Here is a 25,242-nt window from a genome sequence, read left to right on the forward strand (position 1 = left end):
AATAATTGTTTTTTAAATAATAAAATAATAGAATATTCTCTATAAGAGTCAATTATGTATTTGCTTGTGAAACTTGTTAAAATTATACATAGGATGTTGGATTAATTATAATACTTTTTAATATGTATATAAATACATATTATGTACATAATTAACAAAAAAATATATTTGGACATAAATAGCATCAATAACTGGGCATTGTTAACGTTCATATTTATAATTTTGTTCGTTTCTTTATCTAATTATATTTTCTTAAACCAATATTAGAAATTATTTGCGATCTTAGATTTTATACATTATCTGACTAAAAATTGATACTGTAGAAGGTTTATCTTTAAAACTTTATTTTGCTTTTCCTTGTGCAGCGACAGCAGCCATCGCTGCTTTGACAGTTTCTTCATCGCCCAAAAATTTCATAGAGACAACTGGTTTGAAATTTTCATCCAGCTCATATACAAAAGGAATACCAGTCGGTAGATTTAATCCCATAATTTGATCGTTTGACATTTCTGTAAGATAAAAGATTATTGTTTCATTCTATATGTTCTAATTTGATAATAATTTATACAGTAACGAATTTATATATACCATCAAGATGCTTGACTATTCCTCGCAAACTGTTTCCATGTGCAGCAATGATGATTTTCTTTCCTTCTTTCAATTGTGGTATGATAACATTATTCCAATAAGGCAGAGTCCTTTCTATGGTTAATTTTAAGGATTCAAATTTAGGAAATTCCTCAGGCTTAGGTTCGCTAGCATATCTAGCATCCTTAGTTATCGTTTCATAATATTTATGATCCGGCTCCATTGGAGGTGGTGGTACATCGAAAGATCTTCTCCAAATTTGTACTTGTTCCTCTCCATATTTAGCTGCTGTTTCTGCTTTGTTCATACCGGTGAGACCACCATAATGACGCTCATTTAATCGCCATGTTTTCAAAATAGGAATATCTTCTTGATTGATTTCTTTCAAAATAGATTTCAAAGTTTCTTGAGCTCTTGTCAAGACGGATGTATGAGCGACATCAAAAGTAAGACCTGCTTCTTTAACGGCTTTTCCAGCTGACACAGCTTCCGATTTACCTGTTGATTATTTATTATATAAAATCTCAAACAAATAGACATATAACAGATAAATGAATAGATAAATAGATGAATGACTATAATGGTTTGTTATATCTTAAAAATTTGAAAAAAAAAAAAATAAAACATATTTTATGTAATAAATTCAATAAGCTTGTATTTTAAGACATATATTTCATAGTTAATTTATAACAATTAAAACGAAAATAGTAAAAAATTAAAAATGCTAGGACATTTTTAAAGATCTCGTGACCTTTTGTCCTTGCAAAGATTTTTCTTCCATCTCTTACCTTTATCAGATAAATTAGCATCGTACCATCCACAAAACAGATTTAATTTGTTCCATTCGCTCTCGCCATGGCGAACCATAACAATCTTATACTTAGACATATTTTTAATTAATAAATTCGAAGAATATGAAAATTGACACGATCAAAGTTAGAACTCTTCTATGAGGCGCTATTCTCAACTATACTTTCTTTACTGTCTGTACTTAAATCCCCACTATTTAATTCTCCTTGGAATGATCATTGACAATATAAGATTTTAGGTTAAGTTCCTATGATATTAGTTCTCTGTTTGCAACACCTAGTGGCACTAATAGTTCTCTTGACAGTTCAAAGCGCATCTTAGGTTAGATTGTTTTCTTGTATAACAAATCATGTGCCTTCTGTCATAATATCTCTCTGAATTGTATCAAATTATACAAAATTGAAATGAATCTAATGCATTGTGTTATAAATAGGAACTAAATAATATATGTTCCTTATCTTTATCATGAATATTTTAATGAACTAGAAAAGAAACCTTTGATGAGGTTATAAACAACATTAAGGATAAATACTGGGACCCTTACAAGTTTCTTCCCCTTTTAATTGGATATTACAAATTATTATTAATTTTTACAAGAATATTATTTAAGAAGAAATAACAAGAAACTTATAAAAAGATATATTGCAACGTATAAATTTGATATATTTATCCATGTTGAAGAAGAAAATAATAATATCGACGTAGTGTTAATTAACTTTATTGTGTGAATTTATTGGAAAGTAGTGTATGTGTGGATACAAAACTGTACAGTAATAATTATCAAAATGATCATTCGCAAAATGATTTGGCCTCGCACATTTAGTGACTTTGCTTCTATGGTATTTATATTAACAATTGTACCATTAATTTATTGGTTCGAACTATGGATAGTGTTACCCGCATTGTATAAATACAATACAATACCATATTTGTGTCACTTTATTTTGGGTAATTTTATAATGTTGAATATCGTGGGTAACTTTACGTATACAGTATTATGCGACACTAGTATTAATAGGACTATTGTACCAGTAAGCACTGCAAATTCTAAGGATGGATGGAGATTATGCACAACTTGTGAAATACTTGCTCCTCCACGTTCTTGGCACTGTTCGACATGTAAAACTTGTATTCTGAAACGTGATCATCATTGTATTTTTACCGGCTGTTGTGTTGGTTATTTCAATCACAGATACTTCATTATGTTTCTTTTATATTTATTCATAGCTACCGTCTATGCCTTTTGTTACAATAACTTTTTTATCTGGTCTAGAATTCATTTCGAATTTCCAATGTCCATTATAAAAATAATATTTCCATTGGCAATATTTGTATTCGGATTTGATGGTTCTATCGAACAATTCTATTTGTTACTTTATATTGTATCAGTTATAGGAATGTTATTTACAGGCATCTTATGCATTTATCATTTTCAATTAGTTTTTAATGGATGCGTTGCAGATGAAAGTAATAAAAATAAACGTACTTATGATCTAGGTTGGCGACAGAATATAAAGGAAGTTCTTGGTGAACGATGGTATTTAACATGGTTGGTTCCATATATAAAATCACAATTACCGCATGACGGTATTACGTGGGATACAAAAAGTCAATGGAAAATGAATAATGCAAAAAGTAAATGAATTGATATACATTTGTTTATCTGAAATACAGTTGAACTTTTCTAATTAATTTTGAAACTATTTTTAAACGCAAGTTAAAACGCATTGAAGATATACAAAATATTATACGTTTTCCTTTCATTTTTATTTCATTTCATTTAAAAATCCTTTTTTAATGTAAATGTTTTTTTTCAATGATTATGACATTACAAGATCTACAAAGTTCAACTGTATTTTATAAATATTTGTTAACATGTTTTTATATATATATATATATCATTCAATCATACCTAAAGTTATATATACATATTTATGTATATTGTACAATAGAAATTTCTTAATGTTGACTGATAATTTATATTAAGATTCTAAGATATAAATATATATATATATTTGGCAAGATATTAGAATATGTTTTAAAGAAGTAAAATGTATCTCCTATTTTGCATTTTACTATAAATAGATATTTATTAAAATTGTTATTCAAAGTATACTCTTTTCAAATATAAATAGATAAATAATGTCCCCATATAGAACTTATTAAATTACACATTGTATTATTAACGAATATAACGTGTATTATTTTTATATAAATCTTGTATTATCTATAACTAAAAATTTTGTGATATTTTACTGTATAAATACATATACATACATATAACAGAGTGTCTGAGATTTTCCAGGTCAAACAATGTCAGCATATTCTATGCATGAAAATAAGAAAAACATCTTATGTTATATTTTTGTTACATTTGTGTATAAAATATACTAACACCGTTTGACTGAATAAACCTCGGACATCCTGTATAAAATTTATATAAAATGATTATTTTAATTAGTTATATTTAATCAAATTTCATTGATATTCCCCTTATTGATTGGATATATTTATTATACTTATGTCATTTTTTTTGAAAAATTGAATTTCTACTGTAAAATAGTATTTACAATTCACAATCATTCGACAAATGTTCACTTTCATTCAAATTGTTCAAGTTTTTGCATTAAATTTGATACTAACACGGAAGAGTACTTAACATAATAATTACAACATTTGTTTAAAAATCATATTAAAAAAAAAAATTAAAAAAAAAAAAATAATATCACAATGTACAATTGGAAGTCTCCTAACTGTGCATAATCTAAACTGTTTTAGAAGAATAATTTGATAATATAAATATACATATATGACCTGTACAATTTTGTTAAATAATTCTTGTAAAGATATAATACAAGAATTCAATCTGTTTAGTTAATAATATCAAAATTTAGATAAATATCAAAAGATTATTAGATTATTAAACAATATGAATAATATGTACAGTCGAACATACAGACGTTTAGTGTATATACACGATATCTTTTTTAAAAAAGAAAAAAAAACCTGTAATCTATGATATACACAAAAAATTGCATTGAATTTATACTTTACCAAGTAAATTTATGTAAGTTTTTTTCCTGTAACTTCTTTTTACAGCAAATTTAATGCAAACAAGTGTGAGTATAGCGGCAGATGTAATGTATAATACAACACAAATGCTTATATCAAATATATTAAAATCCCAAACCAATTTTTTAAAATTTAAATATTTGTTAGTGACTAATTGTCCATGTCTCAGTTCAAATTGATGATTTTTAACGTTAATATGTTTTTCATTAGATCCATAATAATTAATTCCCGCATAACTATACTTTCTTTTAAGATAATATAAAACCTGATCAGTTCTCCAAGTACCATTAGAGTATCTGCATTCGGAACATTGTTCTTTTAATGGATATTGTATTTTTTTATGTTGTGGATCTTCCGTTACATCACCTGCCAATCTTGCATTAACTTCATTGTGTGCTTTCCATAACCATAATATATTATCGTCTCCATTCTGTACTTCATATATTTTGTTTGTCGATGCCATTTCTACAAAGTGTCTAGCACAATCTGTACAACCAAAGAAATTGGTTATATATTTGTACATAGCACGTAATATTTCAATTGGATTGTAATGACGTTTGTCTTTATTTTCCATTCCAAAATTAACAGTCAACATGTGAAACATTGTCCATAATCCACAAGGATATCCTCTATAAATTTTCTTACTTCCCTTACATCCAATCCATTGTTGCGGACCAGAATATACCGGTGACATTTGTTTCTCCGTTGATCTGACCAATTGAAGAAATTCTTCTCCATATATCTTATCTTTGTTAATAATTGCATCACGAATTTCATCGAGAAAAACACTGCTATATCTCATTGGAAAATATTTCGCTAAAACATTTAGATATGCTTTTAATGCTTCTAATTTTTCACCTTCTATCATTTTATTCATTGGTATTTCGTCATAAATAGAATATCTTAGTGTACTTTCTAAATCAAGTTGATATAAATGATCTTCAAATATGTCAGAGTTATATTGTTGTTCTTGTTGGGAATTTGATACAGTATTATTTATTTTATTTGGTTTTGGAATTAGAGAGGCAACATTATTATGCTTGATAATAATTTCTTCATCTATATTTATACCCTTTGAACGCATATAATTTCCAATAATTTGTTTAACACTTTCTCTTGTCGGTGTTCTAATATTTAAATGCTTTTGTGGTTCTTCTTGACTTAATACACTTATACTTGGAAATTTGGTGATTTGACTTGTTACACATAACAATTCATTGTCCGATGTAACTCTACGTATTTGTAGACTCGTAATTTTATGCATATCTAATATTACTTCAGTTCCCAAATGTGAATCTGTTTTTTCAAAAAACAGAAAAAAATATTTGACAGTTTTAGGTACTATTTTCCATATATCTTTTATCTCTGCACTCCTATTAATAGAAATAATAATAATAATAATAATAATAATAATAATAAAAATAAGAATAAATCATTAAAATATTCAATGAAACAAAATAAATAAAAATAAATCAATCAATTTTTGGCTTACGGTCTCGAAAGAGACCAGACGACCTTGCAACCGGCTCTACGCGCTCAGCGTATTATAATTGCCTAAGTTACGTTTCTTGATCGAAAGATCTTCAGGGTAGGGGTGATCAGTCCCCCCTACGCCGTCCCAAGATCCATCGTGGCGATTTGCGAAGCAGACCTTACCGGTAATAACACGGGGCCCAAACGTTCTCAAGCCACAATGGAGCAAGGCATGCTTTCTTCTCATTCGATGTCGGAAAGCGGAGACTCGAACCCGCAACTCTCCAGGTGGGAGTTGAGCGCTCTGCCGACTGAGCTATGCCGTGCTCTTGAATGAAACAAAATACACTAATTAAATTAATTTATTACCTGTAAGGTGTAATATTAGGCCACGTTAAACCACGTCCCTCTTCTTGTTCTTTTTCAAGTCTCTTAATCAAATTATGTCTAACAACTTCAATATTATCATCTTTCTCAACTAATATACCCATGAAGGAAGAATGTGCATTAACAGGAAAATATTTAAGTGTTGGGTAATGCATTATTTCATATTCACGACAAATAGGATTGTTTTCATCCACAGCACAATCTATTGCTGCAATAACTACGATATCTCTCCATGCTGAAAAAATATATTCAACGTATAGAACCTTAATTGTTTCATTGATTCATTGTACAATGAAATATTATATAATACAAATAATCAAAATATTAAGAATAATAATAATAATAAATACTTACAATAAACATCGTTTGCAAAAGCCTTCCACGTGGGTGCAAAACGAAAACAAAATCCACACCAGCTATTATAAAATTCAACTAACCATCCTTTAGAATCACCATAGACACTTGTTTTAAAATTAGTATCATTTAATACTATTACATTGTCACTTGCATTATATAAACCTTGAGCAGGATAATTTTGATATTGATCCTCTTGTACTGCAATTACCGATGTATTTTGACATAGTATTACAATGTACAATAAGATTATTTGTATTATGATATCGTGTCGTAGCATGTTTGTATTTACACCGATTCTTCTTAACCTAAATCAATCTTTAAATGTATTGAAATGGTGGTACACTGATTTCTAACAGTGATACCAATGATAAAATAACTGCTTCTAGATATTTTTTACTTTTATATTTCAATATTTCAATATTTTTTATTATCTATTAAGAAACAACTTAATTTGTGTTAAATAGTACATATCTATATCTATATCTATATATAGATATAAATATAATATATATATATATATTATATTTAATTATTATAATCTAATAATTATTAATAAATACATAATTATTTAATTATATTTAATATATATTATAAATAATATATATATAATAATAATAATAATAATAATAATAATAATAATATATATATATATATATGTTGATATTTTAAAAAAGGAAAAGAGAAAGTTACAAGTTTTAAAGTATATCATTTATTTTATTTCATTTTATTTTTAAATAAATATAAGTAATGTACATTATCGTGTGAAATTAATGTTTATTTTCTTAATGTTATTATATAGATTAAAGCCTTTACAATTGATAATATTTATCAATGCAAAGAATAATTATATTTGTATGTATGCGTTGAAAATTTTCTTTTTTTTTTTATATATATAATTTTCATATTATTACAAAAATAATTTTGTTATGAAGAAAATTTCACAAGAAAAAACATATTTATAAACATTAATTTAAACTAAAAAAAAAAAAATAATGTTATTGATATTGAAATTATTTTTTTTTATTCTGATTAATAATGTCAATTAATGGTTTTTAAGTAAGAAAAAATCAAACTTCGTTATTATATTTGAAATATTTTGTTTTCGTTCATCGTTCATTCCTTAAAAATTGAAAAATAAAATGATTATTACGGTAATAGCATCTTCTATCAAATATATATCAGTAATTATATAAAGGCAACAAAAAAAATTTAAATACAATTATGCGCATATTCTAAAGTAAGCTTATTGTTTCTAATTGTTTTACTTGAACAAATCTCTTAATTATAATTTTTGTTGATTATCAATATTAATCCATATTGTTAATTAATTATTATTTCAAAAAATCATATCCATTAATATTTTCAATCGTTAAATCAATGTATAGTGTCATGGCAACAATATTAAAAAAAAAAAGGAAAAAAGAAAACCCAGCAGCAAAGCATAGGGTTTATAAATAAAAATATAAATATAAATGTAAATATATACAGATATATATTTATATTTATATAAATATATAAAGGTATATATATATATATATATATAAAAATTCACATATGCGTTAATAGTTTGAAATGAATATTTAATGTTATTATTATTATTATTATTATCTGCATATAAAATCAAAAAATTGTCCTTTACGGAGATGGAGGTTTTAGGATGGTGGAGGGATGGGATGGACAGGGGAAGGTAGAAACAGTTTTTTTTTTATTTATTTGCAGGAGAATCTAATAGCAGCGAATATTATTTGTATTGTATGTAGTAAATCAAACCAATTGAGAAAGAATATGATCGGTATAAACAACCTTGAAGCACCTTTTTAACGCTCTTCCCTACTTAGAAAAGATTTTTCGACGCTTCCTTAAGATATTTTTCTTAAACGTTCAGCCAGTTTCACCCCCAACAACTGATATTTGTCCAGGTCGGGGGCCAACGATTCTGACTCTTGATGCTTGTGCTTTATAGTACTTGTTGATCTTCTAGGCTTGAGACTTCTCAGCCGGAAGTGAATGCGATTCGGATCATATTCTTTGTCACATGCGCGAAAAACCTTCATATCTTGAAATAGCGAGCAAGACATACATCTTCAGAAATTCTTGTCTTCAATTTTTCAAAACTTTCATTTTTTCAGAGTGAAACTTCAAACTTCCCTCTATCATCCAATACCACCTCTTGATTCAAAACCTTATAAACAAACAAACAGGTTAGAGACCTTACTTCTATTTTCAGGTTTAGTTTTTTTTTTGTTTTGTTTTTTTTTTATTTTGTATTGTTTTTGTTTTTTTTTTTGTTTTTTGCATTTTGTTTTATGATTTTTCATTTTTTTGTCTTTTTGCAAATTAATTGCTTTTTTCTTAAATGAATATATTAATAGGAATACCAGAGATTTTTTATTCCCCGATTTCTACACCACGTTTAGTAATTAGAAGAGAGAGTAGTTAATCTATAGTACCCACAAAAAACACGGCTGGAATACAACTCTTTAAAAGCAAATTAATGAAATAAATGAAATTCATCAATCAATTATATTCCAACTTTTCACATGATAATTAATAATTATATATGATTATAACATAAAACTTATTATTTTCATAGAATCAGATTAAAACATTACTACCGATGAAAAACTTTCGATTTCAATATTAACAAAATGTTACTACTATTATTGGTTGAAAAAAAAAAAAATAAAAAATAAGAAAGAAAAAAAAAAAGAGAAAAAAAAAAGAATGAATTATTATTGTGTCCATTGCAACCTTACTGTTTTTTTTTTTTTTTTTTTTTTTTTTTTCATGCAAAGAATATGCTAGGCTCCTTTGCATATTGAAAAATGTTATCTCATTAATTGATATTGTATAATATTAACTTAAAAATTATACATTTAACTCATTTAATGCCAAAATAGGTAAATGTAAGGACGAAGAAAAACGTAATGCTGTTTCGACCCGGTTGGATTGTTTTAGTTAGAAGAAATTTTGGGTCAAAGGGGTCACACAAATGGCTCCCAAACACCTGGCCTCTCGCATCTCACTCGGTCACTTAATATCGACCTGAAATTCATTAAGCAACAAAAACCATGATTGTTCGACCCAGGGTACAGGGTGCACTTAGTTACTACCGTACGATTTATTCGACGCATTTCTTGATGCTTCTGCCATCGATTCTTGATAATATACGTAGATTCTTATTTCATCTTATACTTTGGACTGAATATAAGCGGTCTACGGAAATATGAATCTGTGAAAGAAATATACACTCTGTTTTTTTTTCTGTTGTCGTTCAAAAGTGTTCTTTCTTTTCACTATTCCTTTTTTATTTTGTTTTTTTCTTTTCTTTTCTTTCCTTTCCTTTCCTTTCTCTTTTATATTTATATATATACATATATATAAATATATAAATATATATATATAATATATGTGTATATATCTCTTTGAAAAATGAACGATAAATAATTATCATCGTATATACCTGGTGCTTGTTAACCACACAGCGCAATTATTTTATTCTTATAATTTTATTAAAGAAAAAATGATGATCAATTTGTGCACACAATAATTGTTATTATTATTATTATTATTACTAAGTTAAAATTAATATAATAAAATAAAAGTTCCCATTAAAGATATATAATATGTAAGAAGACATATAATATAAAAGAATTTTGTTGTCGTTTGTTTCATTAAATCTTGTGATAACAACAAGATTTTGTTTGTTTGTTTGTTTGTTTGTTTGTTCTCATAATAATGACAATATTTTTCTATCTCCCTGATGTACAATTATGTATTTTTATTTATTAATTATCTTATTTATATAGAGCTTTTTTGACATGACAATTTCAATGAATCTGTCATATTGGTTTATTTATAAATATATCTATATATAAATATATATATACATATATATACATATATATATATATATATATATATTTATATATATGATAAAGTAATATGAAATGTTTTAAAGATGCATCATATGTGTAAGGGTTTATGATAAATTGACCGTATCATACAATATCAAATCAATGAGAGTGTTGATATTATTACTAATTATTATTTATATTATTATTATTATTATTATTATTATTAATATTACTATTATTATCACTATTATTATTATTATTATTGTAATTATTATTGTAATTATTATTATTATTATTATAAAAAGATTATGAATCCTTGTGTATAAGACTACTGTCTGCATTTTTGTTTTAAATGTATAACACATGATACGTAGCACATATTATTTCAAAGGAGACACATATCCATGTAGACTGCTTATATTATACTTCTAAGTAAAATTGAAATAAGACTTACGTGGGGAATAGGAGCGTGATCTTGACCTGTCATAACGCGATCGTCGTCGGCTGTAATATGGACTCGGTGAACGTCGGTAGCTTCCTCTGTAGCTGCTCCTATATTGAAAATAATTACATTTAGTACATTTAGTATATTTATTATAATTATCAGATTGTTCGGTTCTTTTTTCTTTTTCTTTTTTTTTTTTGAATTTTCGTATTTTTTTGAATTTTTGAATAATCGTATAAATTATGTTTCTGAAGTGTTTTCAAATTGAGTATTGTTTTTTTTTTCTTTTTTTAATTTGAAACATCTTAAATTATGTTGAATGGAGACAAGTACCTTCAAGGTTTTATAATTAATCAAATTGTTGATTTTGACAATGGCCTAACTCCATTCATCATATTTTAATAGGAAATATAAATTTAACACCTTTTTAGATATACTTAAGCAGTATAACTAGTTAGTATCTTGTACTTATATTTTTCATTGCAGTGAAACGCAAACCCTTCGAACATAAATGGAGTTAGATCACTTTCAAAATAAACGGCTTATATATACTGACTCTCTACGTCTGGGTCCATCCCATCCTCGGTCGGGCAGGTGCGTTGGTTTTCCCATATAAATTCCTGGTGTGGGTGTATGGGCTCTTTGTGTTATTGAATAATCTACTCTTATCCGTCTTCCATCAATTTCCATTCCTGTGCATTGTTCTTTAGCCACTTTCGCATCCTCGGAAGATTCATAATAAACAAAGCAAAAACCTTTCGATCTTCCTGTCTGAAAATGAATATTAATGAATGAATGAATTAATTAATTAATTAATTTAATAAATAATATAATTGATTTGATAGAATTTAAAATATAATTGTAACCAGAGGCCTTTAACGTTTCAAATTCACTCAATAGATAAAACGCTTTAGATCACTGGTGGTTTATTATTCCCTTCAAATGAATATATATATATATACTTAAATATATAGATATATATATATAAATTCGTAAAGGGTTAAAGTTGATTTATAACGAGCTTATAAAAATGTACCTTAGCATCGATAACAATTTGTACACTTTCAACGGGTCCATGTTTGGAAAAGATGTGATGTATTTGTTGTTCTGTCGTAAATATAGAAAGTCCAAAGACACCTAAACACCGAGAAGGAGAAGGATTGTCTCTGTTACCAACGTGACGTCTTCTAGTCGACATCGGACTGCGAGAATGCGATCTATATATGTTCCTGTCACGTTCTCGCGAATAACGGGAACGTGAGTAGGATCGAGATCTGCTGCGAGAATATCTGCCACCTCTGTAAAGAGACCGACTGCGACTGCGACTACTTCCACGGTGGCCAGTGCCAGTATACTTATTACTCCGATATGACTTTCTACTTCTTGATAGAGAACGACTACGTGATCTAGAATATTCTTTGACCACTCTATGTGATTCTTTACGTTCACGTGATTTTCGGGATCTTGAATGTGAACGAGAATCTCTTATACCACCATCCGCTGTTCGTGGTCTTCGTGGACTTGAACTTCGACTACCACTTCTCTGAAAAATCAAACCATAAAGATATTAGTTTAAAATAATACAATATACACATATAATATAACAGAATGTTTTCTATAATCAAATAGTCAAATATTAGGGAACAATAATAGTTTCTTCAGCGTTACATCAAAGCGAGCTGAGTAGATCATCATATTGTTGATATTCTATTTAATCAAAAATATATTTAATAAATGGCCATATACACAAGAAAAATTCAAGATAAATTGCAATTTTTGGATAATATATATATATATATACATATACATACATACATATATATATATATATCATGTCCTATATATTTACTAAATAAATATTTTCAAGAATGATAGTTTTTTGCATAGTTATATATTAATAACAATGTATAATATACATATATACATTGTATAAAAAAATAAAAATAAATGAAATAATTATAATTTAAAATACACGCGACGTGCGTAGAACATTACGGATCGATAATGGCTGTAAGTTGTTGGCCGCATGTGTAACATATTTCTTTAATATTATAAATAAATGGAAAATAATAATCGATTATTATAATATGTTACTTACTTCGATATCGCTCATTATTAATTAACGATCAAAAATTATAGAAGAAAATGAAACTTAAGTAATTTAAACGAGTATAGACTCGATGATATCGTGGCGTCGATATATAATAATGGCGCAGATCCTGTTTTCGGGCGTTTCAGCGAGTAACGAACGGAAATAGTAACATTTTTGTCAATAAAAACTAGGAAAACGCCAACATCCGGCGTTGCTAAGAAACCTAATACCATTGGATAATAAATTGGCGCTACATGTTACACGATATTTAAATTTTACCCGCGAATTATTTGAACGACCTATAATATCTTTTTGTAATTATAAAATTTATTGTTTTTTTATTTGAATGATAACAAGTATTCATAGATAACATAATAGTTCGTACATTTATTTATTTTGTTCGAATTATTAAATGGAAGGATATTAAAATAAATGAATGTTAATATCTAAGATTTTATTTAATAGTAACGTAATCATAATAAAAGTGTAATAATTTCAAAAGATAACCACGTGTTACTTTAGTTCATTAAATGTAGATACGATTGAAGAGATATATTTAAAGTTATGTAATTTGTTTATTATTATTTATTTTTTTTTTTAATTTAAATGGTATCAAATTGTAACGTTTGTATCTGACTTTAACGAATTCAAAATTCTAACGATTAAATAAAATATCCCTAGATAATGTTTAAACGATTGTTTCACGGAGCCTAGCTAACAGGAGGTCGATCGCAATGTATTAGAAATGTTTGAGAATGATGGGACAGATATTTTGCCACTAGAGCGCGTTAGTGTGGCTAATATCAGGTTTTTAAAACTTTGTTTATTGTTGCGGGAATGTAACAATTGTCCTCACGTGTTAGTCAAAATAAATTAACCAAATCTTATAATTAACGTTAAAAATAGCAAGAAGAAATATTTTTGTATTATTTTAACATTATTTCCAAGATATTATCGTTAACTTGTTGTGTAAATTTATTCAATTTTATCTTACCTAGTCGCAGTTGAGTAAAGGATGGAAAACTAAATTTAAAAAGTCCAATTAAAAGTAAATTGTAAATTATAATCGTAAATTGCACTTTTTACAAAACTAGACTTTTTACCATTTGTATTATTGCATTTTTTTTATATTAGTAATTAATAACTATCAATTAAGGTTATATTACCTGTGATAAAGTGAATAACTTTCAATTGTCAATGAAAAATATGACGTTATAAACTTGACATTAGCGAACATAACGAAACCTAGCGGCGTATTTCCGAAAATGCTCTTTCCTTTTCTTTCCAGTCGCGTTTGCTAGTTATTTTCCTATGTCGATTGCCCTCCTGGTATCTAGACTCCGTGCGATTGTTTAATTGAACTATAATACAAGGTTATTTGTGAATAATATTCATTTGATATATTATTTTTCACGTGAATGAAATATATGTAATATAAATATACTTTGTATTATATATTTGAATGTTATATCCGTTATATCGAAAAGATAATATATTTTTTATTTTGATATATTTATAATAGATGTCGTTTAAATCCCGGCATAAGTGTGTGTATATGCGCGGAAAGTGTGCGCGTAGTTAATGCGCCTATAAAAATTGTTCATATCGAGTATTGCCGCAGAGCCATATAGAAGAGGAAGGATTCTCCGGTAGTCAGCTAACCACTTTTCTGTCGTCAAACGGATCAAGCTTTTTGTGAAACTTGGATCGATCACAAAAAGCGGGATTCGCTTTTCGTATAGGAATTGGCCTGTTGAAGGAGTCTACCCTCCCCCCGAGCTTTAGTCGCGTAGAATCTTTATAAATTGTGAGTAAAATAAATAAGTCGTGACTACTTTATGTATGAATTTGCGATTTTTCTTGTTTCTTTTTTTTTTTTTTCAAAGATGCATACTGACCGGTCCAACCTCTATTAATATACATATATTTCTATTATTTTATTTTATTACGAATTACATTAAAGAATTCAATGAACAATAAGTAACGTTAAAATGATCTATTTATTCATACCGTGTTGTTACATATCATCATACATTCATTTACATCATTAATATGTTTAAATTTAATCGATGAATTTTACAACTATCATGGCTGCCCAGTGCCGGTTTTTACTATCATTTGATATACTATTAAATTAAGAATATATATCGTTTATTTGCATATTTAAAGTCATCTTTTCCATACATTTCAAAAGTTTCATTTTGTCACATTTCTATTTGGTTCATTCAATTATCTTTATATTAATGTTTATTTATTTCTTTTTCTTTCTTTTTTTTCTTTATTTCTCTTTTTTTCAGAAAGTTTATTTCATTACGTAATTATTAATCCTATTTTGAAAATCTGTTTAAGATAGAAGAAAGTAATGCATATATAATAATATGTTGTATATAAGTTTTCAAGTACATTTGTACTCTAATCTAAATATTGAGATTGTAAGTTAGTCGTTATTAAATAGTTGGATCTATTGGAACACGTCAACACATATTTCATATTTCTTGTACAAGTTTTTGTTCAATTTCAATATGCTAATTTAAATATATGTTATTATTATTATATATACATATTTATAAGATATTGTATCATTGACAAGCTTATTTGATTGTATCGTTATAATATTGTTACAAATTCTCAATATTAATCAAAATTATGATCATCAATTTTGTCAATTATTTTCTACATATAATAATATTTGAATTATAATCATCAATCATAATTAATTTTAATTATTCATTCATACATTATAATATTACAATAATACAGTTTAAATAATAGTTGGTATAAAATATTATTTTTTTAAAATGTTATTCACAATATTTTATTCATTTTGACATTTATTTTATACGCTCACACATGTAATATAAATAAATGTATGTATGAAACGTACCTTTGAACTGACATTAATTTTTTTTTCTTTTCTCTTAGATTTATAAAATGGAAGAAATACGTCAACAACATCAACAACATCAACAACATCAACAACATCAACAACATCAACAACAGCAACAATCATCACCACAACAGCAACAACCATCACCACCAGTACAACAGCCACAACAACAACAGGTTGGACCTACGATGATGGTCAACGTAGGTAACGTTTCCACCCATTCAAGTAATTCCCATCGACGCAGCAAAGCACGATTAACATTACAAGCTATGATGTCTGACTCATTATCACTATCAGAAGCAGCTCGTTTAGAAATGGAAGCATTACCTAATAAAACACCTGTATCGGTTCTTCAAGAACTACTTTCTCGCAGGGGTACAATACCTAAATATGAATTAGTTCAAGTGGAAGGTGTTATACACGAACCAACGTTTCGTTATAGAGTTACCGTTGGTGATGTTATTGGTAAGTACGTAAACAATATTTATATATACAAATTATTTTTGTATAATCTTGCATATATGTTAAATACAATTTTTCATTTACCATGATATCTTTGTGAAAAATATAGAATTTAATTATTAACAAGACATTTGATTAATTATAACAAAAAAATATTGCATTTGAGTTAATCCAATTGTTTTTTTCTTTTGTTTACAGCGATGGGTACTGGCCGATCTAAAAAAGAAGCTAAACATGCTGCAGCTAAAGCAGTTTTAGATAATTTAATTGGAACTAGTAATGAGTCGTCAGAATCTGCCATTATAAAAAGTTTGACAAAGTAAGAATGTACACACACACACACTTTCTTCGTTAAGAAATTGGTGATATTTATTATTTAAGAAACATTCAAATGAATAATATATTTATTAACTGTAAATATTATTTGTATACAGTCAAGCTATGCAAGATCTCGAAGGATACGGTGAAGAAAAAGATATAGCCAATCCAATTGGAGTTTTGCAAGAGATGTGCGTGTCTCGGCATTTCCCACCGCCAAAATATACGATGGAAAATGAAGAGGGATTGCCCCATGAAAGAAAATTTACTATTGTTTGTTCAATCATGAGTTTACGCGAATATGGCCACGGTAAAAGTAAAAAAATTGCGAAGAGGCATGCGGCACATAAAATGTGGCGTCTTCTTAACGAATCCGGCCCTTCAATACTTTATAAAACAGGAGAAGAGGTAAAATCATATTTTATATTTGCTTAATACTTTATAAAGTTTCAAATTTGCTTCAATTTATTATAAATTATAAGAAGAATATTAAATAATTTAAAAGAGACAATTTGTTATTTTAAATAATGTGAATGTTGATAACAAGATTATCAATTCACATTAGATTTTTCTGTTTTTTTTCTCGTATAAATATATATTTTTATATATATACTAATATAATATAGGTTATTAAAATAATATAATTATAGGTTATTTATAATAATATTATTATAAGTTATTTATAATATAAGTTATATAAAATATATATAAAATATATATTGTAGATGCTTTGTTATGTGTGTGCATGTGTATTGTTTGTGTGCATGTGCATGTATGAAAGAATAATGAAGTGGAAGTAATTTGTAAGAAATTAAAATTATTCTTTTTTTTTGGATCTATTATTTTATTTATAAAAAGCTACCTTTCTGATCATATTTATTAGGATCTATAGCGGACAATATTGATACGATTATAATTACAAGTAATTCCAAGAATTATAAATTATTGAATAACAGATTGGTTGCATTTAAATAATTTATGTTCCTTGCGTCATTTCCACTTCATTTTGTCTTTTCTCTCGTTTTTTTTTTTTTTTTTTTTTTTTATATATATATATATATAAAGGTTTAGTATAATTCGATTGTAGAAACATTTAACCAAAATGTTTAATATCAAATTTATTAATTAACACGTCCGTTATAGAAAGAAAAAGGTGTGAAATTAAATACCTATTACTGTGACCTGAAAGGTAGCAAAGTTTCGACGTTATCATCGTCTCATAGTCATAAAGTTTCACAATTTCACAAGAACCTCAAGGCTTCCCAAGGTGCAGTACTTGATAAATTACAGGTTTGTATATTTTATTATTATCATTATAAGTAATTTATTATACTTTTTTTTTCTTCTTCTTTTTATACGCTTATTTATCAACTTATAATTATAAATGAATTAAACTATTGTTATTTGTTTCAGGATACTTGTTTGAATGATGGAGATATAAATTTGGTACAATTCTTACAAGAGATTGCTTCGGAACAACGTTTTGAAGTAACGTATGTTGATATCGAAGAAAGGTCTGTTAATGGTTAGTACATTTATACATTTATACATAGATTTGAAATAATAGAAATTGTTGGAAATATTTTTCTTTATTTCTTATAACGTAATGGTAGTAAGAAATTCAATAATTTCATATTTAAAAATTGAATTTATTTGTAAAATTACAAATATTATTAAATGCAATATTTAAAATGATAGATTAATTAGTTTTAAACATTTAGAATAATGTTCGTTTATTTTTCGGTAATTACTAAATCGATTGAAACATCGTTTTCAGTTGTTGGTATGTCGTCTATTATTTGTTCATTAAATGCTATCGCAATTAAATGCGGTTTTCTTAGTTGTTTTTCAAAAGTATAATTCAAGAATTTATCATAATATCCTTTACCATGGCCTAAACGTTTTCCTATAAATGTAATAATATTATACAGTTATATTAAGATATACACATTTAATTGCATTTAAAGATTACAATAATTTACCATTGTAAGTAAAGGCTACTCCTGGTATGAGAATAAGATCTAATCCATCTGTAAAGAAAGGAAAAGAAAATATTTTTTTTTTGTGTGATATTTATTTAACATTGTATGATTGATACGTTCAAATTTTTCATTTACCAGTTTGAAAAGAATTTTCTCTAATTTCAGAAATGTCTGGTTGTTTAATATTCCATTTTGTTAATGGTAGTTTGTCATAATCATCCATAGAAAGTAATTTAACCATTTCCATGGTGTCTCCGTTATATCTGGGAACGAATACGTCTTTTCCTGTTTTAAATATGTCTTTCAAAATAAACGTAGTGTCAATTTCATCTTTAGTACTGAGATATATGGAAATTCTTTGACTATTTTGATATTGTGGTAATGTTTTCAACTGTAAATAATATATTTTTAAGTCATTACATTATTTCTAAATTGTATTACTACCTATCACTATGTTAACATACATAACCTCTTTTTGATTATAGAAAGTTTATTTTGAATTACTAAAAATACTTGTATGAAAAAAAAAAAACATTAATCTATCTTACTTTTTCAAATACTTTCATAGATTGTCGTGCTTTTTCTTCAGCAGTGATATTTGAAATTACATTAGCCATTTCTTTTCGTAATAACTTTTTCAAAGATTTGATAGTTGCCATGTTGTTCTGCATTTTAGGAATGTGTTCAATAATATGATAATCAAGTCATTATAATTAGATATTTATATCTATTAGGTGATAACAAGTTTCTTATATAAGATTATTTTATTATTTTATATATAATTATCATGATACAAAAGTTTACGTAATATATATATATATATCACATGTTTGAAATATTTTCTTTTCTATTTTATAAACATTTATACTACACTCTTTGTTTTATAATTTATTTTATTATTTAAATATTTAAATTATATAAATAATAAAAATAAATTATATAAAACAAATATTTTATTGTGTCAATTGAATGAAATAATAATAATAATAATTATTTTATTAATAAAATTGTAGGTAAATGCCAGTGCCTTGTACAATTGTCCACATTGCCAGTGGCAGTTTGCTATGGTTGCGGTGTAACCAGTAACGATGCTCAAGCCAGTGCTGCTCAAAACGCTCTTGAATATCTCAAGATCATGACCAAAAAGTGAGCCAGCGCTCTGCTCCTGCCAGCTGTCACTATAAACTGCAAGTCCCATAGTAATATATTATCTAAAAATGTGAATAATCATAAGGATGGTAAAATGATGGTGCAGAATAACAGTCAAGTTCCAGAAAAGGGGAAAAATGTTCAAAAATACGAACATATCGGTAACAAGGGTAGAACATCTAAATCATCAATGAAAATGGTCAATTCAATGGTAGGAAACAAGGATACTATTTTAAAGAACATTACTAAAACGCAGGATGTTACTGTCGCAGCTACTAGAATGAATTCATCAATGAAGAAAAGTAGCAATAATACAAACAATTTAAAACTCAATGATCAAACATTGAGCAAAGGTGGTTCATCTATCTCAGTAACGAATCAAACAAGTTCAACGTTTGGTAGCGTGCGAGGTGTTAACAGTTGCGTCGGTGGTAATGTGAGTCATGAAAATAGTGGAAAGATAAAGGATTATTCGGTTAAAAAATATTCTAATGAAATAAATACAAAATTAAATAATTATCAAATGCAGTCGGATTACGGTAATAAGGATACAACGTCGGTAACTAATCAGGATTACAAAAGTCGTAATAGTAACAACGCATCTTTGACCAATTTGTCAACGAGATTTTCTAATCAAACGTCCATCCAATCATTGCACAGAGAAAATCATTTGACTTCTAATATGCACTCACGTCCAGCATCCAGGAACGATAGTACAGCATTTGCAGTGGCTAGAAAGGCATTGGAGCAACAAAATTCAACAGTTGGAAAAATGGCGCCAATCAATTTTCCACCATTACGGGCGCCTCAAAGTATAGTGAACGTACGACATCCTTCAGTAACTGAAGCTAGAATCAAACACAACGATATTAGCGGCGGTTCGAGCATGAAGTCGTCGAAATTGAACGTGTCAAGTTCGTTACAAACTTCTGCTAGTGGTGGTGGTGGTGGTGGTGGTGCCGCCGGCATTAAGGATTTGGAACACGGCAGACAAACTTTTCATAATTATGGTACCTCGCAAATAGCAGCCGGTATTCCAAATGTACAGAATTTGAGTAACGTTACGGCTAATATCTCAGCGGCATATCCGAGACCCGATTCGTTTCCTCAAGCAACCGTTGCCAACGTGTTGTTCTCAGACACAACACCCTTTCCACAATCACCACCATTCAGCACGACACAAATCGGTCAATTAAATCAGTATCAGACGTATGATCCTGGTAGCTTCGCGACTACACCGGTAAGCGTTAATCCGGTAATCCCACAGTTCTCAGCGGAAAGTTCAATGCCGTATCCGGCTCAATACGAGAATCCACCGCCTCAATTTGTACAACCAAATCATTATACGGCAACTGACATGGCAAACAGTCAATATCAATATCAGCCAGCTGGAGTTGGTCAAATACAAGACTCACCAATGTTCATACAAAGTCTACAAAGTCCGATAACTGTTGCCGATCAATATGCCGCTGCTGCAGCACCTAATTATGCCAGAGCTGTCAGGACAGAGTTGATGCCTCGTTTGAGAAGACCACCGAGATTTAATAAGTAGAAAAATATCTATAATCATTAATTCCAACAATTATTCTTTCTACTACCATTTTACTATTAACAGAAAAAAAAAACCAAACAAAATTAACAAATGTTCTCTATCAACGAAACAAACAAACAAAAAGAAAAAAAGCTGGAACTTGTGTACTCTGGAAGAAACTTGTGGACTTTAATCGGGGGAGGGGGGCATGGGGTAGTTAGTTAGTTAGTTAGTTAGTTGTTAATTTGGGACTTGATATTGTTTAATATTACTTTTTTTTTCCTTTTCTTTTGGATTTTTTTTTTTCTTTTTTTTCCAACTTTGATATTTAAAAAAATTCATAGACTGCAGTTATAGATATAAAAATTTAAATAACATTTAAATAATTATAGTCATCTCTCTCGTTGAACCGATGAGAATCTTTTTCCTACTTAGAGAAAATTAATGCGAATTGAATCCATGAAAAAAAAAAAAAAAAAAAAAAAAAGAATTAATTCATATAACCGATTAAAAAAAAATTCTATCACGCGTTGTATAAGACGAATAGAATAGAAAAGAAAAAAAAATAAGATGTGAGCTAAAAATTATTTCAAATTTTGATCCAAACTTGAAATAAATTTTAGCCAATCTTTATGAATTTATTCGTGATCAATTATAAACGTGTTTGTATAAATAACAACAGGGGGGGGGACAAGAGACAAAAGAACCAAAAACAAATGGTATTTGAATGAATTCTCTGATATAATGGATGATCATCGCTAAAATAGTGTATCATATGTACACAACGTTATCGAGTATTTCAAATATTCGCCAAAAACTTTGGATTTAGCCAATAGGATAATAAAAGTGACATGGCAAGAAAAAAAGGGAGCAGATCTTTAAGTTCGACTTTATAAATATATATATATATATAAACAATATTACGGTGTAATTATATTATTATTATTATTATTATTATTATTGTTGCGTGCCGACTATACCATGTAAAAAAGAAGAAGAAGAAGAAAGAAGAAAGAAGAAAGAAAATTTACAACAATAAATTTATCAAATTATAAATTATAATAATTCTAAGTCACAGATGACAAATTAATAATAGTCATACACCATACATACATCTTGTATTATTATAAGATATATACTAATATATATATATATATATATATATATATATATATATATATATATATATATATATATATACTAATAGTCGCAGAAGGCGTATATTTCAGACCTAACTTATTTTCGAATCTTGGACTAATTTTTGTCAACGTAGATGAAGAAAAAAATATTAAAATCTAAATGAGAGGGGATAGATGGATATAGAAAAGATAGAAGAAATAAATAAAAATAAGAAAGAAAAAGGTTAATAATATAAAAGAAGAAAACATAAAAGGAAGGCTGTGCCGGCCCGCGTGTCGCGAAAAAGTTTCGAAATTTTCGCGATAACAAAATAATAATAAAAGAATATACTAAAAAAAAAAAAAAAAAAAAAAAAAAAACACGGGTAACGAAACTCATCGCAGACTCCACGTCGTTTACGTTTCATTCAAAAATGGAATACTGTGAAATAAAACGAAATAATAAAAAGAAAATAAAGAAGATGAAGAAGAAGAAGAAGAAGAAGAAGAAGAAGAAGAAGAAGAAAAAGAAGAAGAAGATGAAGAAGATGAAGAAGAAGAAGAAAGTTCGTTAGGTTGAAAACAAAAAAAGAAAAAAAGAAAGAAAGAAAGAATGATGGTTCATGATGTCCTTGTAATTAAAAGTTGTAATCTTAACGAATGATGTTCTACTACAAACTATACTTTGCATAGAATTAGTGAAAGTTTTCCAGTATGTATAAATAATACAATATAATTTAGGTTTACAGCTATGTTTTTTAGCTATGTGCTTTACAAGAGGGGAATGTAACTTGTAACGTAACACGTTTTATCGATTGTTAACGTAATCTATGAAAGAAATGGTGCATTTAAATTGGAATCATTTTCTTTTTTGTAAAAGGAAAATTAATGAATAATAATAATATAAAATAAAAAGAAAGGTATACAATATATATATATATATATATATATATATATATATATATAATTACATACATAATTAATTAGTAATATATATGCGTATTCTATTTGCAATCTTTGTTTGTGTTACGCAAGCAACGTTTACATCCTCCATTTGATCTCTGAAGCGTATTGCACAGTGCAAACTTAGCTTTGAGCGATCTAATAATAATAATAATAATTATTATTATAAATTATAATAATAGTAACGATAATAATAACAATAACAATAATAATAATAATAATAATTATAAAGTATAAAAGAGAGAAGATCGCGTTATAATATGAATAATATTTCAATGGTGTATCATTCATTTTGTTCTTTACGATTAGTATGATATTAGATTATAAATTCATAAGCATCATTTTATATGCGTACGATTAATAATCTTTCAAAGATTTCTTAACAATTAATTAATTAATATAATGCATCGTATATTATTAAAATAACACATTTATTATATTATTACACTTTGTGTGTGTGCATTCTCAAATTTCAATTTGTTTTTTGTACATTTGACCATCAATCGAATATCAAATTTTCTAACTTTAATAAAAATAAAAATAAAAATAGGAAGAACAAAAAAAAAAGAAGAAAAAGAACGTAAAACAAATTTTAATTATCAAAAAATAAAAAAAAATAAAAAATACATGCAATTGATCTTATCAGAATGCTGTGTATGTATGCGCATACTCGCGTTAACTTTGTATTATTGTTAGAATATTTTTATTTATTCGTTTTTTTTTAAATTATATCTTTTTTTTTTGTAAATAATCAAAACAAGTCAAAATTCGTTTAGTATACTTTTTTAAATTTGTTTTTTCGTTCTTCCACGATTTTATTAACACGTATGATAGATAGATAATTTTGAATGCATTTTGGAAACGATTTTCTCTTTTTTTTTTCTCTTTTTTTTGGGGGGGGGGGAGAAATGAAATAATTTAACATAGAAAAATTCTAGAAAGCCTACCATCCACTTATTAACGGATGAAATATATTATCTTTAATTATTTTAAGTATTATTACAATAATTTCGTTAATTATTTATGATGGTTATATTTTTTTTTCATTTTTCTTTTTTCTTTTTTTAATTGAATTTAATGTTATACTAGTCATTTAACTTTTATTATACTATTATTATTATTATTATTATTCTATTTTATCAGTTTCCTTTTATTTTGGTATTCAAACACAGTGTGCTCGTACGAATATATAATATATAAATAAATAAATAAATAAATAAATGTATTTAAAAAAAATAAAAAATACGTAACATGAAAACTGTGTAGCTTAAAAAAAAAAGGAAAAAAAAGAAAGAAAAAAAAAAGGAAAGAAAAAGACACGTTTCCTGTTGCGAAACGTGCTTGAATACAAAATCGACAGTACAAAAAATTTGTAAGAAACAAATATAAACTTTAGAAAAGAAAAAGAAAAAAAAAGAAAAAGAAAAGTTAAAAGACGTCGCACGTGTAAAAAATAAATAAATAAATAAATAAATAAAAAGTTGCACACACAAACTTGGCGAACGCGTGCGTGCGTGCGTGCGTGGGTGCGTGCGTTCGAGAAAGGGATGATTTTCTTTCTTCGTATTTTTTTTTTTTTTTTTTTTTTTAAATTTACACAACTACAAATATATAAAAATAAAACTTAAAAGAGAGAAAGAAATTATTGAAAGAAAAAAATAAAACAATAAAAATACCAAAGTAATATAATTTCTATCTACGTTACGTATAATTATTATTATTATTATTAAAAAAAAAAAAAAAAATAGAAA

The 25,242-nt window shown here is 27.1% G+C and overlaps 7 protein-coding genes across 10 annotated transcripts; 3 read left to right on the forward strand and 4 right to left on the reverse strand.

Annotated features, from left to right (window-relative positions):
- Positions 1 to 35: 35 nt before the first annotated feature.
- On the reverse strand, positions 36 to 1,584 carry Pglym78 (phosphoglyceromutase 78). The gene is made up of 3 exons (XM_015320233.2): positions 1,377 to 1,584; positions 589 to 1,086; positions 36 to 509 (listed from the first exon to the last, which is right to left on the reverse strand). Exons 1-3 carry the CDS (start codon positions 1,474 to 1,476, stop codon positions 343 to 345), a joined length of 765 nt encoding a protein of 254 aa, XP_015175719.1. The 5' UTR covers positions 1,477 to 1,584; the 3' UTR covers positions 36 to 342.
- Positions 1,585 to 1,712: 128 nt separating this feature from the next.
- Positions 1,713 to 3,188, forward strand: LOC107066025 (putative palmitoyltransferase ZDHHC24). Its single transcript, XM_015320236.2, has one exon. The coding sequence runs from the start codon at positions 2,184 to 2,186 to the stop codon at positions 3,039 to 3,041; it is 858 nt and encodes a 285-aa protein (XP_015175722.1). The 5' UTR covers positions 1,713 to 2,183; the 3' UTR covers positions 3,042 to 3,188.
- Positions 3,189 to 3,471: 283 nt separating this feature from the next.
- LOC107066057 (sulfhydryl oxidase 2) lies at positions 3,472 to 7,115 on the reverse strand. Its single transcript, XM_015320312.2, has 3 exons — positions 6,685 to 7,115; positions 6,313 to 6,565; positions 3,472 to 5,843 (listed from the first exon to the last, which is right to left on the reverse strand). The coding sequence occupies exons 1-3, from the start codon at positions 6,962 to 6,964 to the stop codon at positions 4,442 to 4,444; spliced, it is 1,935 nt and encodes a 644-aa protein (XP_015175798.1). The 5' UTR covers positions 6,965 to 7,115; the 3' UTR covers positions 3,472 to 4,441.
- Positions 7,116 to 8,156: 1,041 nt separating this feature from the next.
- On the reverse strand, positions 8,157 to 13,248 carry tra2 (transformer 2). 2 transcript variants are annotated; one of them, XM_015320295.2, is made up of 5 exons: positions 13,088 to 13,248; positions 12,026 to 12,532; positions 11,546 to 11,760; positions 10,999 to 11,096; positions 8,157 to 8,869 (listed from the first exon to the last, which is right to left on the reverse strand). In XM_015320295.2, exons 1-5 carry the CDS (start codon positions 13,100 to 13,102, stop codon positions 8,841 to 8,843), a joined length of 864 nt encoding a protein of 287 aa, XP_015175781.1. In that variant the 5' UTR covers positions 13,103 to 13,248; the 3' UTR covers positions 8,157 to 8,840. The 2 variants fall into 2 exon arrangements, with proteins under 2 accessions (XP_015175781.1, XP_015175782.1); XM_015320296.2 differs by lacking the exon at positions 8,157 to 8,869 and adding an exon at positions 8,985 to 9,732.
- Positions 13,249 to 14,635: 1,387 nt separating this feature from the next.
- Positions 14,636 to 19,880, forward strand: LOC107066051 (protein Loquacious). Of its 3 annotated transcripts, XM_089175673.1 has the most exons (8): positions 14,637 to 14,888; positions 16,004 to 16,172; positions 16,266 to 16,433; positions 16,629 to 16,749; positions 16,865 to 17,156; positions 17,892 to 18,038; positions 18,162 to 18,273; positions 19,744 to 19,880. In XM_089175673.1, exons 2-8 carry the CDS (start codon positions 16,013 to 16,015, stop codon positions 19,878 to 19,880), a joined length of 1,137 nt encoding a protein of 378 aa, XP_089031799.1. In that variant the 5' UTR covers positions 14,637 to 14,888; positions 16,004 to 16,012. The 3 variants fall into 3 exon arrangements, with proteins under 3 accessions (XP_015175785.2, XP_089031799.1, XP_015175784.2); XM_015320298.2 differs by having other exon boundaries at positions 16,004 to 16,433; XM_015320299.2 differs by lacking the exon at positions 17,892 to 18,038 and having other exon boundaries at positions 14,636 to 14,888; positions 16,004 to 16,433.
- On the reverse strand, positions 18,377 to 19,488 carry Mthfs (methenyltetrahydrofolate synthetase). The gene is made up of 4 exons (XM_015320300.2): positions 19,279 to 19,488; positions 18,866 to 19,121; positions 18,731 to 18,778; positions 18,377 to 18,654 (listed from the first exon to the last, which is right to left on the reverse strand). The coding sequence occupies exons 1-4, from the start codon at positions 19,399 to 19,401 to the stop codon at positions 18,482 to 18,484; spliced, it is 600 nt and encodes a 199-aa protein (XP_015175786.1). The 5' UTR covers positions 19,402 to 19,488; the 3' UTR covers positions 18,377 to 18,481.
- Positions 19,881 to 19,973: 93 nt separating the features above from the next.
- Positions 19,974 to 25,242, forward strand: LOC149031551 (uncharacterized). Its single transcript, XM_089175672.1, has one exon. The coding sequence runs from the start codon at positions 19,974 to 19,976 to the stop codon at positions 21,429 to 21,431; it is 1,458 nt and encodes a 485-aa protein (XP_089031798.1). The 3' UTR covers positions 21,432 to 25,242.

This window comes from Polistes dominula, unplaced genomic scaffold, assembly GCF_049000335.1.
Source record: "Polistes dominula isolate Pdom_NZ unplaced genomic scaffold, Pdom_raw_medaka contig_17, whole genome shotgun sequence".
Taxonomy (NCBI): Eukaryota; Metazoa; Arthropoda; class Insecta; order Hymenoptera; family Vespidae; genus Polistes; species Polistes dominula.

What these genes read in the sequence shown, in the direction of transcription:
- Pglym78 (XM_015320233.2), bottom strand. Translation starts at nt 1,476, where the DNA reads ATGTCTAAGTATAAGATTGTTATGGTTCGCCATGGCGAGAGCGAATGG. An exon ending in TGCTAATTTATCTGATAAAG is followed by an intron (nt 1,087 to 1,376) that starts GTAAGAGATGGA and finishes AATAATCAACAG; the next exon opens with GTAAATCGGAAGCTGTGTCA. An exon ending in AATAGTCAAGCATCTTGATG is followed by an intron (nt 510 to 588) that starts GTATATATAAAT and finishes TTTATCTTACAG; the next exon opens with AAATGTCAAACGATCAAATT.
- LOC107066025 (XM_015320236.2), top strand. Translation starts at nt 2,184, where the DNA reads ATGATCATTCGCAAAATGATTTGGCCTCGCACATTTAGTGACTTTGCT.
- LOC107066057 (XM_015320312.2), bottom strand. Translation starts at nt 6,964, where the DNA reads ATGCTACGACACGATATCATAATACAAATAATCTTATTGTACATTGTA. An exon ending in TTTTGCAAACGATGTTTATT is followed by an intron (nt 6,566 to 6,684) that starts GTAAGTATTTAT and finishes ATATTTTTTCAG; the next exon opens with CATGGAGAGATATCGTAGTT. An exon ending in CCTAATATTACACCTTACAG is followed by an intron (nt 5,844 to 6,312) that starts GTAATAAATTAA and finishes TTCTATTAATAG; the next exon opens with GAGTGCAGAGATAAAAGATA.
- tra2 (XM_015320295.2), bottom strand. An exon ending in AAATTGTTATCGATGCTAAG is followed by an intron (nt 11,761 to 12,025) that starts GTACATTTTTAT and finishes ATTCATTTTCAG; the next exon opens with ACAGGAAGATCGAAAGGTTT. An exon ending in GATGGACCCAGACGTAGAGA is followed by an intron (nt 11,097 to 11,545) that starts GTCAGTATATAT and finishes TTTTCAATATAG; the next exon opens with GAGCAGCTACAGAGGAAGCT.
- LOC107066051 (XM_015320298.2), top strand. Translation starts at nt 16,013, where the DNA reads ATGGAAGAAATACGTCAACAACATCAACAACATCAACAACATCAACAA. An exon ending in TACCGTTGGTGATGTTATTG is followed by an intron (nt 16,434 to 16,628) that starts GTAAGTACGTAA and finishes TTTTGTTTACAG; the next exon opens with CGATGGGTACTGGCCGATCT. An exon ending in TTTATAAAACAGGAGAAGAG is followed by an intron (nt 17,157 to 17,891) that starts GTAAAATCATAT and finishes CGTCCGTTATAG; the next exon opens with AAAGAAAAAGGTGTGAAATT.
- Mthfs (XM_015320300.2), bottom strand. Translation starts at nt 19,401, where the DNA reads ATGCAGAACAACATGGCAACTATCAAATCTTTGAAAAAGTTATTACGA. An exon ending in CTATGAAAGTATTTGAAAAA is followed by an intron (nt 19,122 to 19,278) that starts GTAAGATAGATT and finishes TATTATTTACAG; the next exon opens with TTGAAAACATTACCACAATA. An exon ending in AGAAAATTCTTTTCAAACTG is followed by an intron (nt 18,779 to 18,865) that starts GTAAATGAAAAA and finishes CTTTCTTTACAG; the next exon opens with ATGGATTAGATCTTATTCTC.
- LOC149031551 (XM_089175672.1), top strand. Translation starts at nt 19,974, where the DNA reads ATGATGGTGCAGAATAACAGTCAAGTTCCAGAAAAGGGGAAAAATGTT.